The following is a 14,267-nucleotide window of genomic DNA, read 5'->3' as shown; positions in this document are numbered from 1 at the left end:
TATTAACACATTCAGCTTCATATCTGAATCTATTGGAACTTGTGAATGAGTTGTTGCACCTGGACTGTATAGTGTATATATACATACTGTAATATACAGACATATTACTCACTGGTTGAAGTGCTTGAGTCCCAGATTCTCTGATCTCCAGGTTTAGTGGCGAGGGACTCAGCTCTGCCCTCTGGTGGACCCCACACTGCCAGGAGTCCAGAATTACTCATCCTATGCACAAACACACACACACACACACACACACACACACACACACACACACACAGACACACACACACACACACACACACACACACACACACACACACACACACACACACACACAGTATGTAGTCACAACAGCCGAAAATACGGACTTATACATGCCCCTACATGTATTATGCAAACTCCCATAAACCACCATAATTATGTCCCTGACTGTTTAACCATATATGGCCTAGAACTTGCCATGTGTGAACCTCAAAGGTCAAAGATTAGCTATCATCGGGGCTGCTGCCTTATCACTGTGTACCGGCTGATAACAGCGGTACAGATGCACTATGATCTGGTAATGATGTCAGCTGGCCTTTCCACGGATAAGATGTGTTTCTTAATAATCCGGCATAGTGTATTCAGAGTGGACCGAATGACTGATAGACACTCACCGGTCCTGGGCGTCTGTCGTCCTGAAGCCTTTCGCAAACGGGTTGCTGGCAATTTTTAGCTTGGTGATCTGAGAAAGAGAGGATGAGCAAGACAAATAAGATACAATGCAAAGAAATCCGAATCTTTGAATTAATGAGTTGTCATTTCCTGTTTGCATACAACCACATTTGCTGTCTCCTGTTAAAAAAAAACTGTTTGTTTCCATTCACTGCTCAAACACACACTAATAGTTCTATAGATAAGACACAATTAAATTGTAGTAGAAAGTTGTCACACATATTCTCAGTGTCAAACAGATGTGTCATGTGCCTGGGTCTTATTTAGTTTAAAGCCTATATACCTAAAGTGGGTTTTTTCTTACCCGGTGGTTCTGATAGGCTGTGACTGCCATAAAGCGTGTCTCGGGGAAGGAAAAAGAGCTGAAGTTCCTGTATGCATTTAGGAGACTGTTGGGGGTTGTATCCACGTACACCACATGGAAGCGTGGCTGGTAGCGATGCATGGAGTTCAATATCATCTGGCAGGGATGGAAATTAGGAGACAACACACAACAAGCTCAAGTCAGAAAAGAGACCCATCAAAATAATATACTTTTCTCTTTTTTCTTGCCCTCCAAAATAAAAGCATGTGGAAGTCACAGTACGAGCCCATTGACTGACATGCCCGTTGTCATCCAGCAGGTTGTTGGTGAGCTTGAGAGTGTCCAAGGAGACGGTCTGCTTCATCCACTGGGAGCCACAGGCAGGTGAGTCCGGGTGGAAATGCATCCTGCTGGGGGCCACAACATCCCCTCGCCCGGCCACCAACCAGGACGAGCTGTGGAACGCATATCTGATACACACACGCGCAAACACACAAATACATACACACGCGCGCACACACGCACACACACACACACACACGTTTCGAATGTGTACTAAGCACTTGCAATGTAAGATGAAGCTAGCACAAGGGCACAGAAAAAAAATCACGTATCAACAGTAGGTTCCAAGTGGACAATTAATTACTTTCTTGAATAAAGTGACAGAAATACTATACAACGGATCAGAAGTCAGCTATGTTACATTCCGTTGCACAGGCTTCACACTGCAGCACTGTCTGCTTCTGACCTGTATCTTTTATCGTCCACGGGGATAAAGTCCATGAGCAGGACATATTCAGCAGCAGGATCCATCCCGGAGATCTGCACCTGGAACGTTGGAAACATCCTCCTGCAGGTCCATTTAAAGATGTTAGTGAGCATGATGTAGTTAGAGGCACCAGAGAAAAGAAGAGTGTAAGATTAGGTATTGTGAAGACATGATGAGAAGTGTTACTGTTACCTCCCGGCTTTGGTCACAATCATCTCCGTGCCCAGCTGGTCAAACTGCTGCCACAGTGCATGCATCTCCAGCTGAACCCTGACCCCGCTGACTTGGGGGGCCTTGGCGCTGGACAGTGGCCCCCCATCTGCACAGCAGGGCAGAGACAGTTCGTAGCTCTGAGACTGATGAGGACCTGAGGAGAGGGGGGAAAAAATGCGTGGGAACATTCGGAATAATTGATATTGTCTATAATAAAAAAAACACAAAAATATATCCAACCCATTGAGCTTATATAGTTTTGATCCTAAAATAAACACTTACCATCCATTATATACAGCTCTACAAGTAAACTTATTAGAATGATTTTGCCTCTCCCTTTGATATGTCTTCCACTTTTGACCATAAGTATCGATCCTATCCTTCTATCAACTTCATTACAATTAGACCAGTGGAGAACCGGATCCCACACATTTGTTCTTCAACGTAGAACTGACGGCAAAAAATCTTCCTCCCCGACTGCGCAGTGCCAGGTGCTGTGGTGGATGTACATCCAAGGGTTAGGAAAGGCTGGAGTGTGTGCAGGAACAAGCTGGTTTTATACACCATGAGACTCTCACTTGGGACCTCAATGCCTGTCTCATCCATTACAATACTCATAGTGCCACTGACATGCACTAATCAAAGCTGCACGCGCATGCACGCGTGTTTAGCCCCAACAATTGTGACTACCCTGATGTACACGCATGCACACCCGCACGCACGCACGCACGCACGCACGAACACATACACACACACACACACACACACACACACACACACACACACACACACATACACACACACAACCTTTTTTGGAGCATCTTGAAATCCCTGCTGGCACTTCCTATTGTTTCTCATAGCCTAAAGGCCTAAGTGGAGCTTGTCTTGCCCCACCAGTAGGACATTAATAACATCCTAATCAGCCCAGTGTTACTGGGTGTGGACGGACGAAGACAGCAACAAACTTCTTTTATTATTCATAGCCTATTTTCTTGGGGCAGATTTTCAACACCATACTAATTGGAGAATCAGTTATTCCCTATTTCCACAGTCTCGTGGCGTATTAAGAAAATGCAACATATCGGATTGTGTCGGGGATACAATGATAGAGCCCTGGACTTATTTCCGTCTTTACCCTGTTGTAAGGTCACCGAGAAGTGTCTTTATGTCACTGTGTGTGTGTGTGTGTGTGTGTGTGTGTGTGTGTGTGTGTGTGTGTGTGTGTGTGTGTGTGTGTGTGTGTGTGTGTGTGTGTGTGTGTGTGTGTGTGTGTGTGTGTGTGTGTGTGTGTGTGCCATGCAACGTTTTGCGTCTCTCAAAGTGAGGCACACATTGTATGACATATGTATATGATCCTGATAAATCAAAGTTGTCTTATCATAAGTGTGAATATACAGTACGTCTTTACTGGTGTGGTTGTAGTGTATAGGTGGGTTTAGCCTCATGTGGCTCTATGATGGGATAGTGTTGAAGGCTTCCCGCCTGAGGGATGCAAAGCAGAGACCAAGACATTTCTCTAATAAGAGCACAACAAGACTATAGGTTTGTCAATAGGCCTAGGATCAGGTCATTAATCACAACCTTCAGGACCACAGTCAGAAATATCTCATATGTTATTGGATGTCTCTGTTAAGTAGAACTGATGATATTTATATTGTCCTTTTTTCGAAGGACCTTGGGATCAATGATGACCCCTCAAAATGCTGTCTGTGTGATGATGTGACCTCAGAGGCTCACTGAGGTCAAAAGTACCCCAATCGATCTAGACTTCATTATATCTGTTAACAGCTAAGATCAAATGAGCCATATTCTAATGTTGGCTTCAGACGGGGTATAACTGGATGTACTAAAGTTAATGGCAGCCTGTTGTTGATTGTAATAGAGACTATACAGACAGGTCACTTGAGGGGGAAATAATATTATTTCAATATCTTACTGGCATTGGAAACTGTTCAAGTTGGACTCAGAGAGCAGAGTGGTATTAACAGTCAGATGTTTATTGAGCTGTATTTCATCAGAGCACAGTTTTCATTGACAAGCATCATTACACAGAGGTTCAGGTATAGTCGTGATAATTCACATACAATTCCTACACAAAATGTAAGCAGTTGGCAGTAGCGTGTGCGGAACGAAGCATATTTGTGTGCTAAGTATGTATGTGTCTGTGTACATCTCTGCTTGTGGGTGCTTGAGCGTATGCGCGTGAAGCAAGTTGTTTGCGCTGGAGATATACGAGAGCAAGAGTCCTGCCGTTCTGTTGCACAGAATTGCACCAGTAAGGCATCGGCTTTGTTTTGGGAGCTGGTGTGTGTGTGTTTGCGTGGGGAGGGAAAGGGGAATGTAAGGAGCAGTGGAATGCTTCTAGGACGGATGGGTAGGTAAGGTTAAGTTACAGGAACAAGGTAGATGAGGCATCTAGTTCTTGGTGAAAGAACCGGAGATGGCCTCGAAGATAGCTTGGAGCTTGACCTTGACGTCCTCGGCGAGGGGCTCGATCTTGGCCTTCAGGGCCATGACCTCCTCGGTGTTGATGCCTTGGGCCTGGCTGTAAGCCTGCTTCAGCTGGTCCTTGTATTCCTGGACGTATGGTGCAGCCATCTCCTTCAGGGTCTCCAGACGCTCAGATGCCTTGGCACGGACGGCATCAACCAGGGGCATCAGGGCGGCCTTGGTCTCCTCCACGTTGGTGGCCACCTTGGCCTGCATGTCAGCCACGATGGGCTCCATCTTGGCTCTGAAGGCCTCGATCTCAGCGGTGTGCTTGGCGTGGTACTCGCTGATGATGGGGTCCATCTGGGCGCGGTATTCAGCGATGTGCTTCTCGACCACCTCCCTCAGCTTGGCGCGCTGGGGCTCCATGTCGGTCTTCAGGGTCTCGATGTCATTCATCACAGAGGTACGCAGGTCAGCGGTGGCATCAGCAATGGTGGAGACAACGCTGTCGGTCATGGGGGAAACGGTCTCCTGCAGAGCAACGATCTGGGCGTGCATGGAATCCAGGCGGGCAGAGATTCTCTCCCTTTGAGAAAGAACAGAGGAAAGGGGAAGCAAGAATTAGCTAAAGTAAAAGCTGCACAATGTAACATTTTCAATTTCAAAAAGTAGTGTTTTTAATATTATTTTCCCTGGCATTTTGTCCACAATAACATTACCATTTAAATTAGACTGTGACTAAACTGTGACTTCTTCTCTAAATACTTTTTATCTCTACTGTCTGCCCCCTACATTTCCACCAGAATCACACAGGCACTCAGGAAGTAACGTGGCCAACTATTGGGCTAATTATTTAGACATGGCTGAGCAGTTAATAAAGAGGGCTACAAATTCCTGTTACATCGTTACTTAGTACAGCCTTAATACACACATTAAATAGTGACAAGGGAACTGTATAAAAGTTTGATATATAGGCTTGAGGGAGAAAGTTTCCATTTCAAGAAGTTGGAGTGATTGAGGTGAATGATATGTGGCCTTACTTGAGCTCCTTGTACTCGGTGTCATCCAGCTGGGACAGGGCTTTGTTGGCGCTATCCTTAACCTGGGTCATGTACATGTTCATGGCACTACGGATGTGTGCCAGCTCAGAGGGGGCATCAGCCTGGAGGGATGCGGCATTAGAGCCTGAACGGGGAAAAGAAAACATAAATCAAACGTCAGGAAAATGCAATACTTGGGTGTAATATCCACCAACTGAGCAAAGTTGGTTAGCTAGACTACAGAAAAAGAAAAGTGCATTTCAGTACTCACCGACAGCCAGCAGCAGAGCGAGAGCAAGAGCAAGGAATTTCATGATGGTGGTCTAGAGTGGGGGAAAAAAACAGGCATTGTTCATTATTATCACACATGCCACACTCATTACAACAGTTAAAGGATTTTCAGTCAAATGTGTACACAAAGAAGCTAACAAAAACCCAATTTGAAAAAAAATGGAAACCCCATTGATCCTGTAAATTGTGAATATCCCACCTAAAGCAATGTGTATGCCGAGAGAGGAAAGGCCTTAAAAGTAAGCTACACACTCATCCCTGCATTGGCCCCGAATGAGTTCTACTTAAACATATGGCTGCCGATTAAAAGAACCCGTAATCTAGGTAGATTAGGGATAGCTACAGAATTTAGAGAGACAGCTCAAACAGATTATCTCCTGGCTGCTATGTGAGCCTGATCCAGGATAGGCTTTACAATAAGACACAGTTGTAGAATTAGCTAGACGTCTCTCTTCAGTGTAAGGCAATGTCAATCCAGAGGCACACAAACCCCAGAGATCTCTTCATATCCTTAAAACATCTATAGCTGCTAAAATATCCCCACGGGCTGAACAGCATTCTCCCAGAAAGTTAGTTTAGAATGATCAGAATGAAATAAGTCACAACTTATTTTTCCTAAAGTCCTCTTCGTGGTTTACAGGTTGTGCAGTAAAGAAAGCTCGCTCTGGCAAATGAATAAAGTCGACCCCCCCAAAAAAGTTCCCCTTCTTTCTCCCAGTTCGAGCCACAGCAGCAGTTGCTTGTTTGCTTACCTGGTGGAGTTTCTGATGAGACTGACTTTCTCCAGCGAGGGCAGACTTTTTATAGGTCTCGGCCGAGGGATGTGTCCATGCGAGGAGGAGGAGGAGGAGGGGGTGGAGGGGTGGAGGTGTGAGGGCTGAGTGTCTCCGTGGAGGTGGACCTCACCCCCCAGCCGTCTGCCTCAGCGGGGGGACTGGGTTGGGAGTTCAATGGTCACCTGCTGTGTGGAGGAGATCATTCGGCACACACACACACACACACACACACACACACACACACACACACACACACACACACACACACACACACACACACACACACACAACGTCACAGATATGCCATACATTATCAGTAAAATACATGTACTGTAACCTGAACAGAGATGCAGACATTTCTTAGCAACAACATTAACAATCGTCTACTGTAAATCCACCCCATTTCTTTAGGACATTCTACTGGGATGGACTGGAGCACTTTTAATGCTTGATGAAGGCCTTTGTCATTTGTTCCATGGCAAAAAGCCTCTCTTGTTTTGTAAATGACATGAAAGGCTGACATTATCAAAAGGGAACTAGGTGTGAAGACGGAGCCACAAAGACAGTTAAATAAGTGTGAATATGGCAAAGGGGGGAGGCAGCTGACGTGAAAGAAAGTTTAGTTTTATTTGATATTATATTATGAAAAGAAATTATAGAGTGACAGGAGAACTGGAGGGGGAGAAACATTGGTGGATAGAATGGGGAATAAGTTTGTGTTCAAGCAAATAGCAAAGAGGTTACAGGGGTGTTGCATGGCTCCGTACTGGGTTCCATTTTATTTTATACTTTTTTGCGGCACCCATATGGCTTTATTTGCATACCATTTGCTACGGGAATAGTGTGTTAGAGAGGAAGGCCACATTATTTACAGTCCCAGAGCTGCCAATAGGCTGCCAAGAGAAACAAAACAGAGCAAACAAAAAAAGACAGGGGCCAGGTTGCGATCTACTCTCTGAGATGTATTCCCATTTAGTCTGCAGTCTCTACATTTTGAATACCAAATGTATCCCCAATCATTTTAATGCGTTCCATCATATTCATACAGAGCCACTTGGCACATTAATCTAGAAGGAGCACAGTATCAAGACAGACTTATCTCAGTTTACGAATAACAAAGTGTGTGGCTGGTATATGTGCGATGATTAATAGGTCAAAGAGTGGTGTGTGTGTGCAGTGCTGTTGTTTGTTGTTCTATCACCAGTGGACTTTGTCAATGTGGCGTAGTAGGAATGATCCAAGTAAAGAGACATTTGTCTCAAATTGTAGCCATGCATGTGTTATCATTGGTACTATAATGTCTTCTTTTGATCAATAACATGGCAGGTTCATACCTGTTTCTTTTTCAGATTAGCAATAGGCAACATACGAGTTTTACTTGAAACAAAGAAACGTGACACAAAGAAACGTGACATAATGTACAAGTGTTCAGTCATACTTGTTCAATCAACCCTTGTGTTTTATTGTGAGGTAGTAATATTTCTGCGCGAGCAACTGATGGGTTTACCATAGTAGATCAAACATGTTGCCTTGCAGGCGTAAGGGAGACTGAAAGCAAGTCCAATAGTCAAATAGTGCAGGGTGCTTGGGTGCAAGGTTAATGATTATCAATGGTGGTCATGGCAACCAAGATACTGGTCTGTTTTTTGCTTAATATAATGGCAGCCTATATAGTCAATAAGTATTTCTCCGAATACCATTACTCTCGAATTCTCTTACGGTCGATAAGTGTTCTGAGCTGTCGCAACATGTTCAGTACACATGTTGGGCAACATTTGGCAGAACATTGCAGCAATAATTCAAACCTTATACACTCACATTATACACAACATTCATAACAGAAAAGGTTCTGTAAAATGGGAAACCCCAACAGCAATACTCCTAAATGAGGAATATAGGAACTCCAGTACCGTGTTTTGAAATCAACCTTGTGATGAATATGACCTTAAAATCTTAATGTGTGTTAGGAGTTGACTCAAATGAATGGCCGTTTGTAAGAATGCAGCTGATGAGCTTTTCTAATAGTCTAATTGAAAGTGAATCAGGTCGATCACACAGGGGCTCCCTTCTGCTGTAACTGGCGTTAACAATTCAATTGGGTGAAATGGATTTGAAAGTAAATATGATCTGTTCAAACGTGTTTAATTCGACTGTTGATTTTTGAGCGTGTTTACCAGTCCTTCACTCTCCATATCCTCCACAGAAGCTCAACTAAATGAATTTATTGCGTATGATGAAGCACTGTTTTGTTTGATTGTATTACATTTATGTAGTTTTTCTGGTTTTCAGTAGTGAGAACCACAAAACAAATAAACCTTTGTGATAGTTTGAGTATATCTCTGCATCAACGTTTCTGTGCTATTCATCATTACCCATTTTCAGGCCAAATGACATCGGAGCCTTCTCTTTCTTTTTCTCCTTTCATTTGCCTTTGATATAAATGCTCTCACCCCCATGACTTCCAAACTAATTCACTTTACATTCTAAAGACAGGAGCCAAGCTGAGCTTGACAATGCTTTGAAGACAGTATGTGTGTCAGAGCTATTGCCTGTGAGAGCCACATCGACGCCTGCCAGGCTCCGACTGATGTTATCATCCCCAGCCCTTTGCCTAACACCAATTAGCAAAATACAGAAGACAGTTCCAAAGTGTAACAAAGGAAGCTTTGTAGTTGCCAACCAATAATGTATACGTCTTTGTTTCTGGTGGAGGAGGGAATAATTCAGGCTATCTCAATGTTGGCTACCTTGGGTAATTGTGAGGAGCACTTTCACTATTCCCTGGTATTTTTCTAAATACCTAGCAGCCAAGAGAAATTATTGACACGATTGCCTCCACAATACACCCACCCTGAACAGTAAAGGGCTGAATAGATCCAAGCACATGACCCCAGTCGATAGCCGCAGCATGTACATTCACGTTCAGAATTCTTTAGGGCACATTTGCCCTGGCCTGTGAGATAAGGGTGTCCTACATATCAGATGCTCTGAGTTCAGAGCTGCTGGGTGAAACATGCCTTGTCAGAAGAATTGCTCTTATCTGGAACATCAACCTTTGAGACTGCCTGCATCCACAGTGTGCCATCTATCTCGATTACCAACGTCGTAAAAGTTATCAATACGAACCCAGAACACCAAGCTGACGAGGCCATTGCTAAGGTTTCATGTTACGTAATACGGTTAATGCAGTTGAACACTCAATTATTGTGAAGGACAGCTTGAACATAAGGGAGCTAAACGTTTATCATGGGTAATTGAAAGATTAAAGACATTTCCAGAATTGTTCAGATTGAATTAATTCCTGACTGATTACTATTTTTCGAATGATCACAATCACATAATTTAAGTAGTGCCACTGCCACTACTGGGACCAAGCTGGATAACTAGGAAAATGTGAGCTTATTTAAAGGGGTAGTTCATTATTTTTGAAGTAGGATCATATATGATGTACTTATGTATTTGGTCTGTTACCTTATGGAGATGTAGATCAGTGCAGTAACTATAAAGAGTTTTGGGGGATTGTCGCTACAGTGGAAGTCATCATTGTACTTTTCCATATAGGGGGCCGGCAGAAAAATGCTTTTTTGCCACGTAGATAAATGCTTACAAAAAAAATAGATATCTGTTTAATTATTTTGTAAATTTGTCACTGCTTTAGTTTTCCCCCAGACAGCAGTTTATTTTTGCACCTTTTCTTTTAAGCGTAGTTCAGTTCAGCCATTCTATTACTAAGCCAACTCACGCTGCTTATTCAAGAGACAAGATAAAACACAAATGAAATGATTATGAAAGTGACAACGACATGCCATTCACTGTGGACATAAGAAGACACCTTTATGAACCAGAGTATATAAAAGAAAAACTGTCTCTTGATTAAGCAGTTCAGTTGCTCCGAGTTGAACAGCTGATTGGCGGAGTGATACGCTGCACTGCACCGGTGTGAGTTGGCATAGTAATACATGGCCGATCTACTCAAAAATAGTGCAAGCAGTCTAAAGCAGTAAATACAATCTACATGTAGCTTCCAGTTACATTTTAAGGTTAACATTTACAGTATATACACTCACCGGCTACTTTATTAGGTACACCTGTTCAATTGCTTATATAAAAAAAAAGTTAATCTTCCAATCACATGGCAGCAACTCAATGCATTTAGGCATGTATGTAGGTCAAGACACCATGGTGAAGTTAAAACGGAGCATCAGAATGGAGAAGAAAGGGGATTTAAGCAACTTTTAACATGGCATGGTTGATGGTCCACGGCAGGATGGAGCCATGCTTTCATGTTGTTTACGCCAAATTCTGACCCTACCATCTGACTTTCACAACTGAAATCGAGACTCATCAGACCAGGCAAGACTTTCCAATCTTGTATTGTGCAATTTTGATGAGCCTGTGCATATTGTAACCTCAGTTGCCTGTTTTGGTGTTCTGCTGCTGTAGACCATCTGCTTCAAGGTTGGTCATGTTTTGCGTTCAGAGATGGTATTCTGCATACCTTACTGTTGCCTTTCTATCATCTCAAACCAGTCTGCCCATCCTCCTCTGAACTCTGACTTCAACAAGGCATTTTCTTCCATACAAATGCCGCTCACTGGATATTTTTTCTTTTTCTGGCCATTCTCTGTAAGCCCTAGAGATGGTTGTGCGTGAAAATCCCAGTAGATCAGCAGTTTCTGAAATACTCAGACCAGCCCTTATGGCACCATCAACATTGCCATGTTCAAAGTCACTTAAAACCCCTTTCTTCCCCATTCTGATGCTTGGTTTTAACCCTCCTGTTATGTTCATTTGTCAGGAACAGCAATGGTGTTCCCGGGTCAATTTGACCCGGTGCATGTTTATTTATCCAAAAGATGTCCTAAACCAAAAAATCCTAACAAGCAGTGTGAACATTTCATTACTAACTCCATTACTAACTATTCTATCAACATTTAGTGCAATGGTGTTCCTTACCTCTAACAGGTAATGGTTCAATTAGGATAATTCACTAGTTTTTAATAAAAGAAAATACATGTTCAAACTTTTTTTTAAATGTTTCACAACTTTATACCTTTTGAAACTCTGGAGAATATGTGAAAAGTCTCCAGACCAGAGACATTATGGCTCATTGTTTTGCCCTGCCTGTCTCTGCATCCCACAGACTGGCTGTCAATTCATCATTTGACTTTTGGACCCCAGCCAGGATAAGGAGCCCCAAACACGCATCTAAATGTGTTTTGTCCAGCTCCTTCCACTTTTCCCCAAAAACACGCCTCCCAGATTAGTCGTTTCCAGAATGATTTTCTGTATTGAATCTGGCATGACCAGCTCAAAAGCTGACTTGATGTCAGTCACACGAGTCACTGCCATCCTAGTGGGCCCCGGAACTGTCTTTATTATGTTTTTTTTTTTTTTAAGATATTTTTTGGGCATTTTTATGCTTTATTGACAGTTCAGAGAGACAGAGGTGAAATGGGGCAGAGAGGGGAGTGACATGCAGAGAACGACCGCGGGCGGGAAGGAATCAAACCCGGGTCTGCTGCTGGGATGTGAGATGAACTATTTTCATATTAAATGTTGATTACACTAATTAAGGCAAGCAGAAGAAGTCAACTGATTTTCAAGGCCATCCCGCGTGATGGGATTTATTGACGCTCTACCAAGAAAGGGAAATTCTTTGCTGATGATCAACAGTCACTTTTTCTTTTACAGTGACCATCAGACAGGCCAAACAGATGTGGGGTAATTGCCTGGAGCTGACAAATATTGAATCAGAAAATCATCCAGCATTTGACCAGGCCCTGGCTGAGGTTCAGAGGTCACGTCATTGTTCCAGCTGCCTCCATGATGGAGCACTGTTCTCCAGGCAGCAGGGGAGGTTATCTCAGCTGTGAGCAACAATGCGGCGCTCTCCGTCTCTCCGGCTGTTATTTTCTCCAACATACACCCAGGCAAAGTGTCACTGTAGGTTGCATGGCCCATGTGGGTTGTGTACAGCTTGACTTAAAAATCCACCCTGAACTCGGATAACCTAAATCATTGGGGAAGCACAATGCAGGTGACACACAGTCAACAAGGAATATTGTTTTTAACAGTTTTATAGCAGTTGCTTGAACAAGGTTGTCCATACGTTTTCAAATTAGTCGACACAGGATTAAGGTGAAACATTTTTCATATAGTCTAGGTGCTGGGAAAGTTTTGTATGCGCTTCATTTAGCGGAGAATATCTCAACTGTTATAGACTAATATGACCCCAGTGAACAACTTGGGATGTGTGACAAAATCTCTATCCGGGGCGAAAGTCCTGAAGATGACCACAACAGGTTACACTAGTATCACACTACGTGGTGAATGGGACTTTTTTTTTCCGTTATAGATATCCTCATACTTTTTTACCAGATTAATCTTCATATTAAGAGAAATACTTTTTGTATTACACTTTGTCTAAAAAGTTAAATTAAATATGCAAATTAGGCAATATCTCATTAAATATGCGTAGCCTACATATAAACCATTTAGTAGAATTCCTGGATACGATTTGTATGCACTTCATTTAGCGAAGAATATCTCAACTGTTATAGACTAATATGACCCCAGTGAACAACGAGGGATGTGTGACAACATCTCTAACCGGGACGAAAGCCCTGAAAATGACCACAACAGGTTACACTATCACACTACGTGGTGAATGGGACTTTTTTTTCCTTTATAGATATCCTCATACTTTTTTACCAGATTAATCTTCATATTATGAAAAATACTTTTTGTATTACACTTAGTCTAAAACATTTAATAAAATATGCAAATTAGGCAATATCTCATTCAATATGCGTACATACTGTACGTAATAGGTTGGCTGTTTTTTAGCCATTTTCATTATATATCAAATCAGAATGTTTACACTCTTCTATGACCTAATAATCATTGTCATTGTGAACATTGTGATCCCCTCAGAAAATCTGTAACTTCGAGGGTTTATATGTACGCATATTCATTGAATGAGATATTGCCTCATTTGCATATGTTATTACATTTTTAGACAAAGTGTAATACAAAAAGTATTTCTGTTAATATGAAGATTAATCTGGTAGAAATTTATGAAGATATCTATAAAGGGAAAAAAAGTCCCATTCCCTAGTGTGATACTAGTGTCACCTATTGTTGTCAATTTCAGGACTTTCGCCCCGGATAGAGATTCTGTCACACATCCCACGTTGTTCACTGGGGTCATATTAGTCTATAACAGTTGAGATATTCTTTGCTAAATGAAGTGCATCCCAATCTTATCCAGGACCTCTAGGGTTTATTGGCTACGCATATTGAATGAGATATTGCCTCATTTGCATATTTTATTACATTTTTTAGACAAAGTGTAATACAAAAAGTATTTCTCTTAATATGAAGATTAATCTGGTAAAAAAGTACGAGGATATCTATAAAGGGAAAAAAAAGTCCCATTCACCACGTAGTGTGATACTAGTGTCACCTATTGTGGTCAATTTCAGGACTTTAGCCCTGGATAGAGATTCTGTCACACATCCCACGTTGTTCACTGGGGTCATATTAGTCTATAACAGTTGAGATATTCTCCGCTAAATGAAGCGCATACAAAACTTTCCCAGCACCTCCACTAATAGCAGAATGCTCTCACATTAAAAAATAATTTAACACATGCAACACAATCAAATATGTCCTTCAAACAACACAACGTGTTGTCAAATCAATATATTCATCAAACAATACAC

General features: G+C 42.3%; 2 protein-coding genes across 2 annotated transcripts; both read right to left on the bottom strand.

The window, feature by feature from the left end:
• Positions 1–652: 652 nt before the first annotated feature.
• On the bottom strand, positions 653–2,606 carry LOC307271288 (T-box transcription factor TBX1-like; the record flags this gene model as incomplete). Its single annotated transcript, XM_080053697.1, has 6 exons — positions 653–724; positions 1,019–1,174; positions 1,317–1,488; positions 1,767–1,868; positions 1,980–2,154; positions 2,579–2,606. 6 exons carry the CDS (start codon positions 2,604–2,606, stop codon positions 653–655), a joined length of 705 nt encoding a protein of 234 aa, XP_079909823.1.
• A 1,391-nt stretch (positions 2,607–3,997) lies between these two features.
• Positions 3,998–6,573, bottom strand: LOC307271335 (apolipoprotein A-I-like). The gene is made up of 4 exons (XM_080053753.1): positions 6,517–6,573; positions 5,745–5,796; positions 5,474–5,618; positions 3,998–5,019 (listed from the first exon to the last, which is right to left on the bottom strand). Exons 2-4 carry the CDS (start codon positions 5,785–5,787, stop codon positions 4,416–4,418), a joined length of 792 nt encoding a protein of 263 aa, XP_079909879.1. The 5' UTR covers positions 5,788–5,796; positions 6,517–6,573; the 3' UTR covers positions 3,998–4,415.
• Positions 6,574–14,267: the final 7,694 nt, after the last annotated feature.

The sequence above is a fragment of the Ammodytes marinus genome (assembly GCF_949987685.1).
Source record: "Ammodytes marinus genome assembly, chromosome: 3".
Taxonomy (NCBI): Eukaryota; Metazoa; Chordata; class Actinopteri; order Uranoscopiformes; family Ammodytidae; genus Ammodytes; species Ammodytes marinus.
This window is presented reverse-complemented; position numbering and strand designations above follow the sequence as displayed.

Excerpts from the sequence above, each read along its gene's own strand:
- LOC307271335 (XM_080053753.1), bottom strand. The coding sequence starts at position 5,787 with ATGAAATTCCTTGCTCTTGCTCTCGCTCTGCTGCTGGCTGTCG. Across the intron at positions 5,619-5,744 it reads CGCTCTGCTGCTGGCTGTCG|GCTCTAATGCCGCATCCCTC; the intron begins GTGAGTACTGAA and ends TTCCCCGTTCAG. Across the intron at positions 5,020-5,473 it reads ACCGAGTACAAGGAGCTCAA|GGAGAGAATCTCTGCCCGCC; the intron begins GTAAGGCCACAT and ends TCTTTCTCAAAG.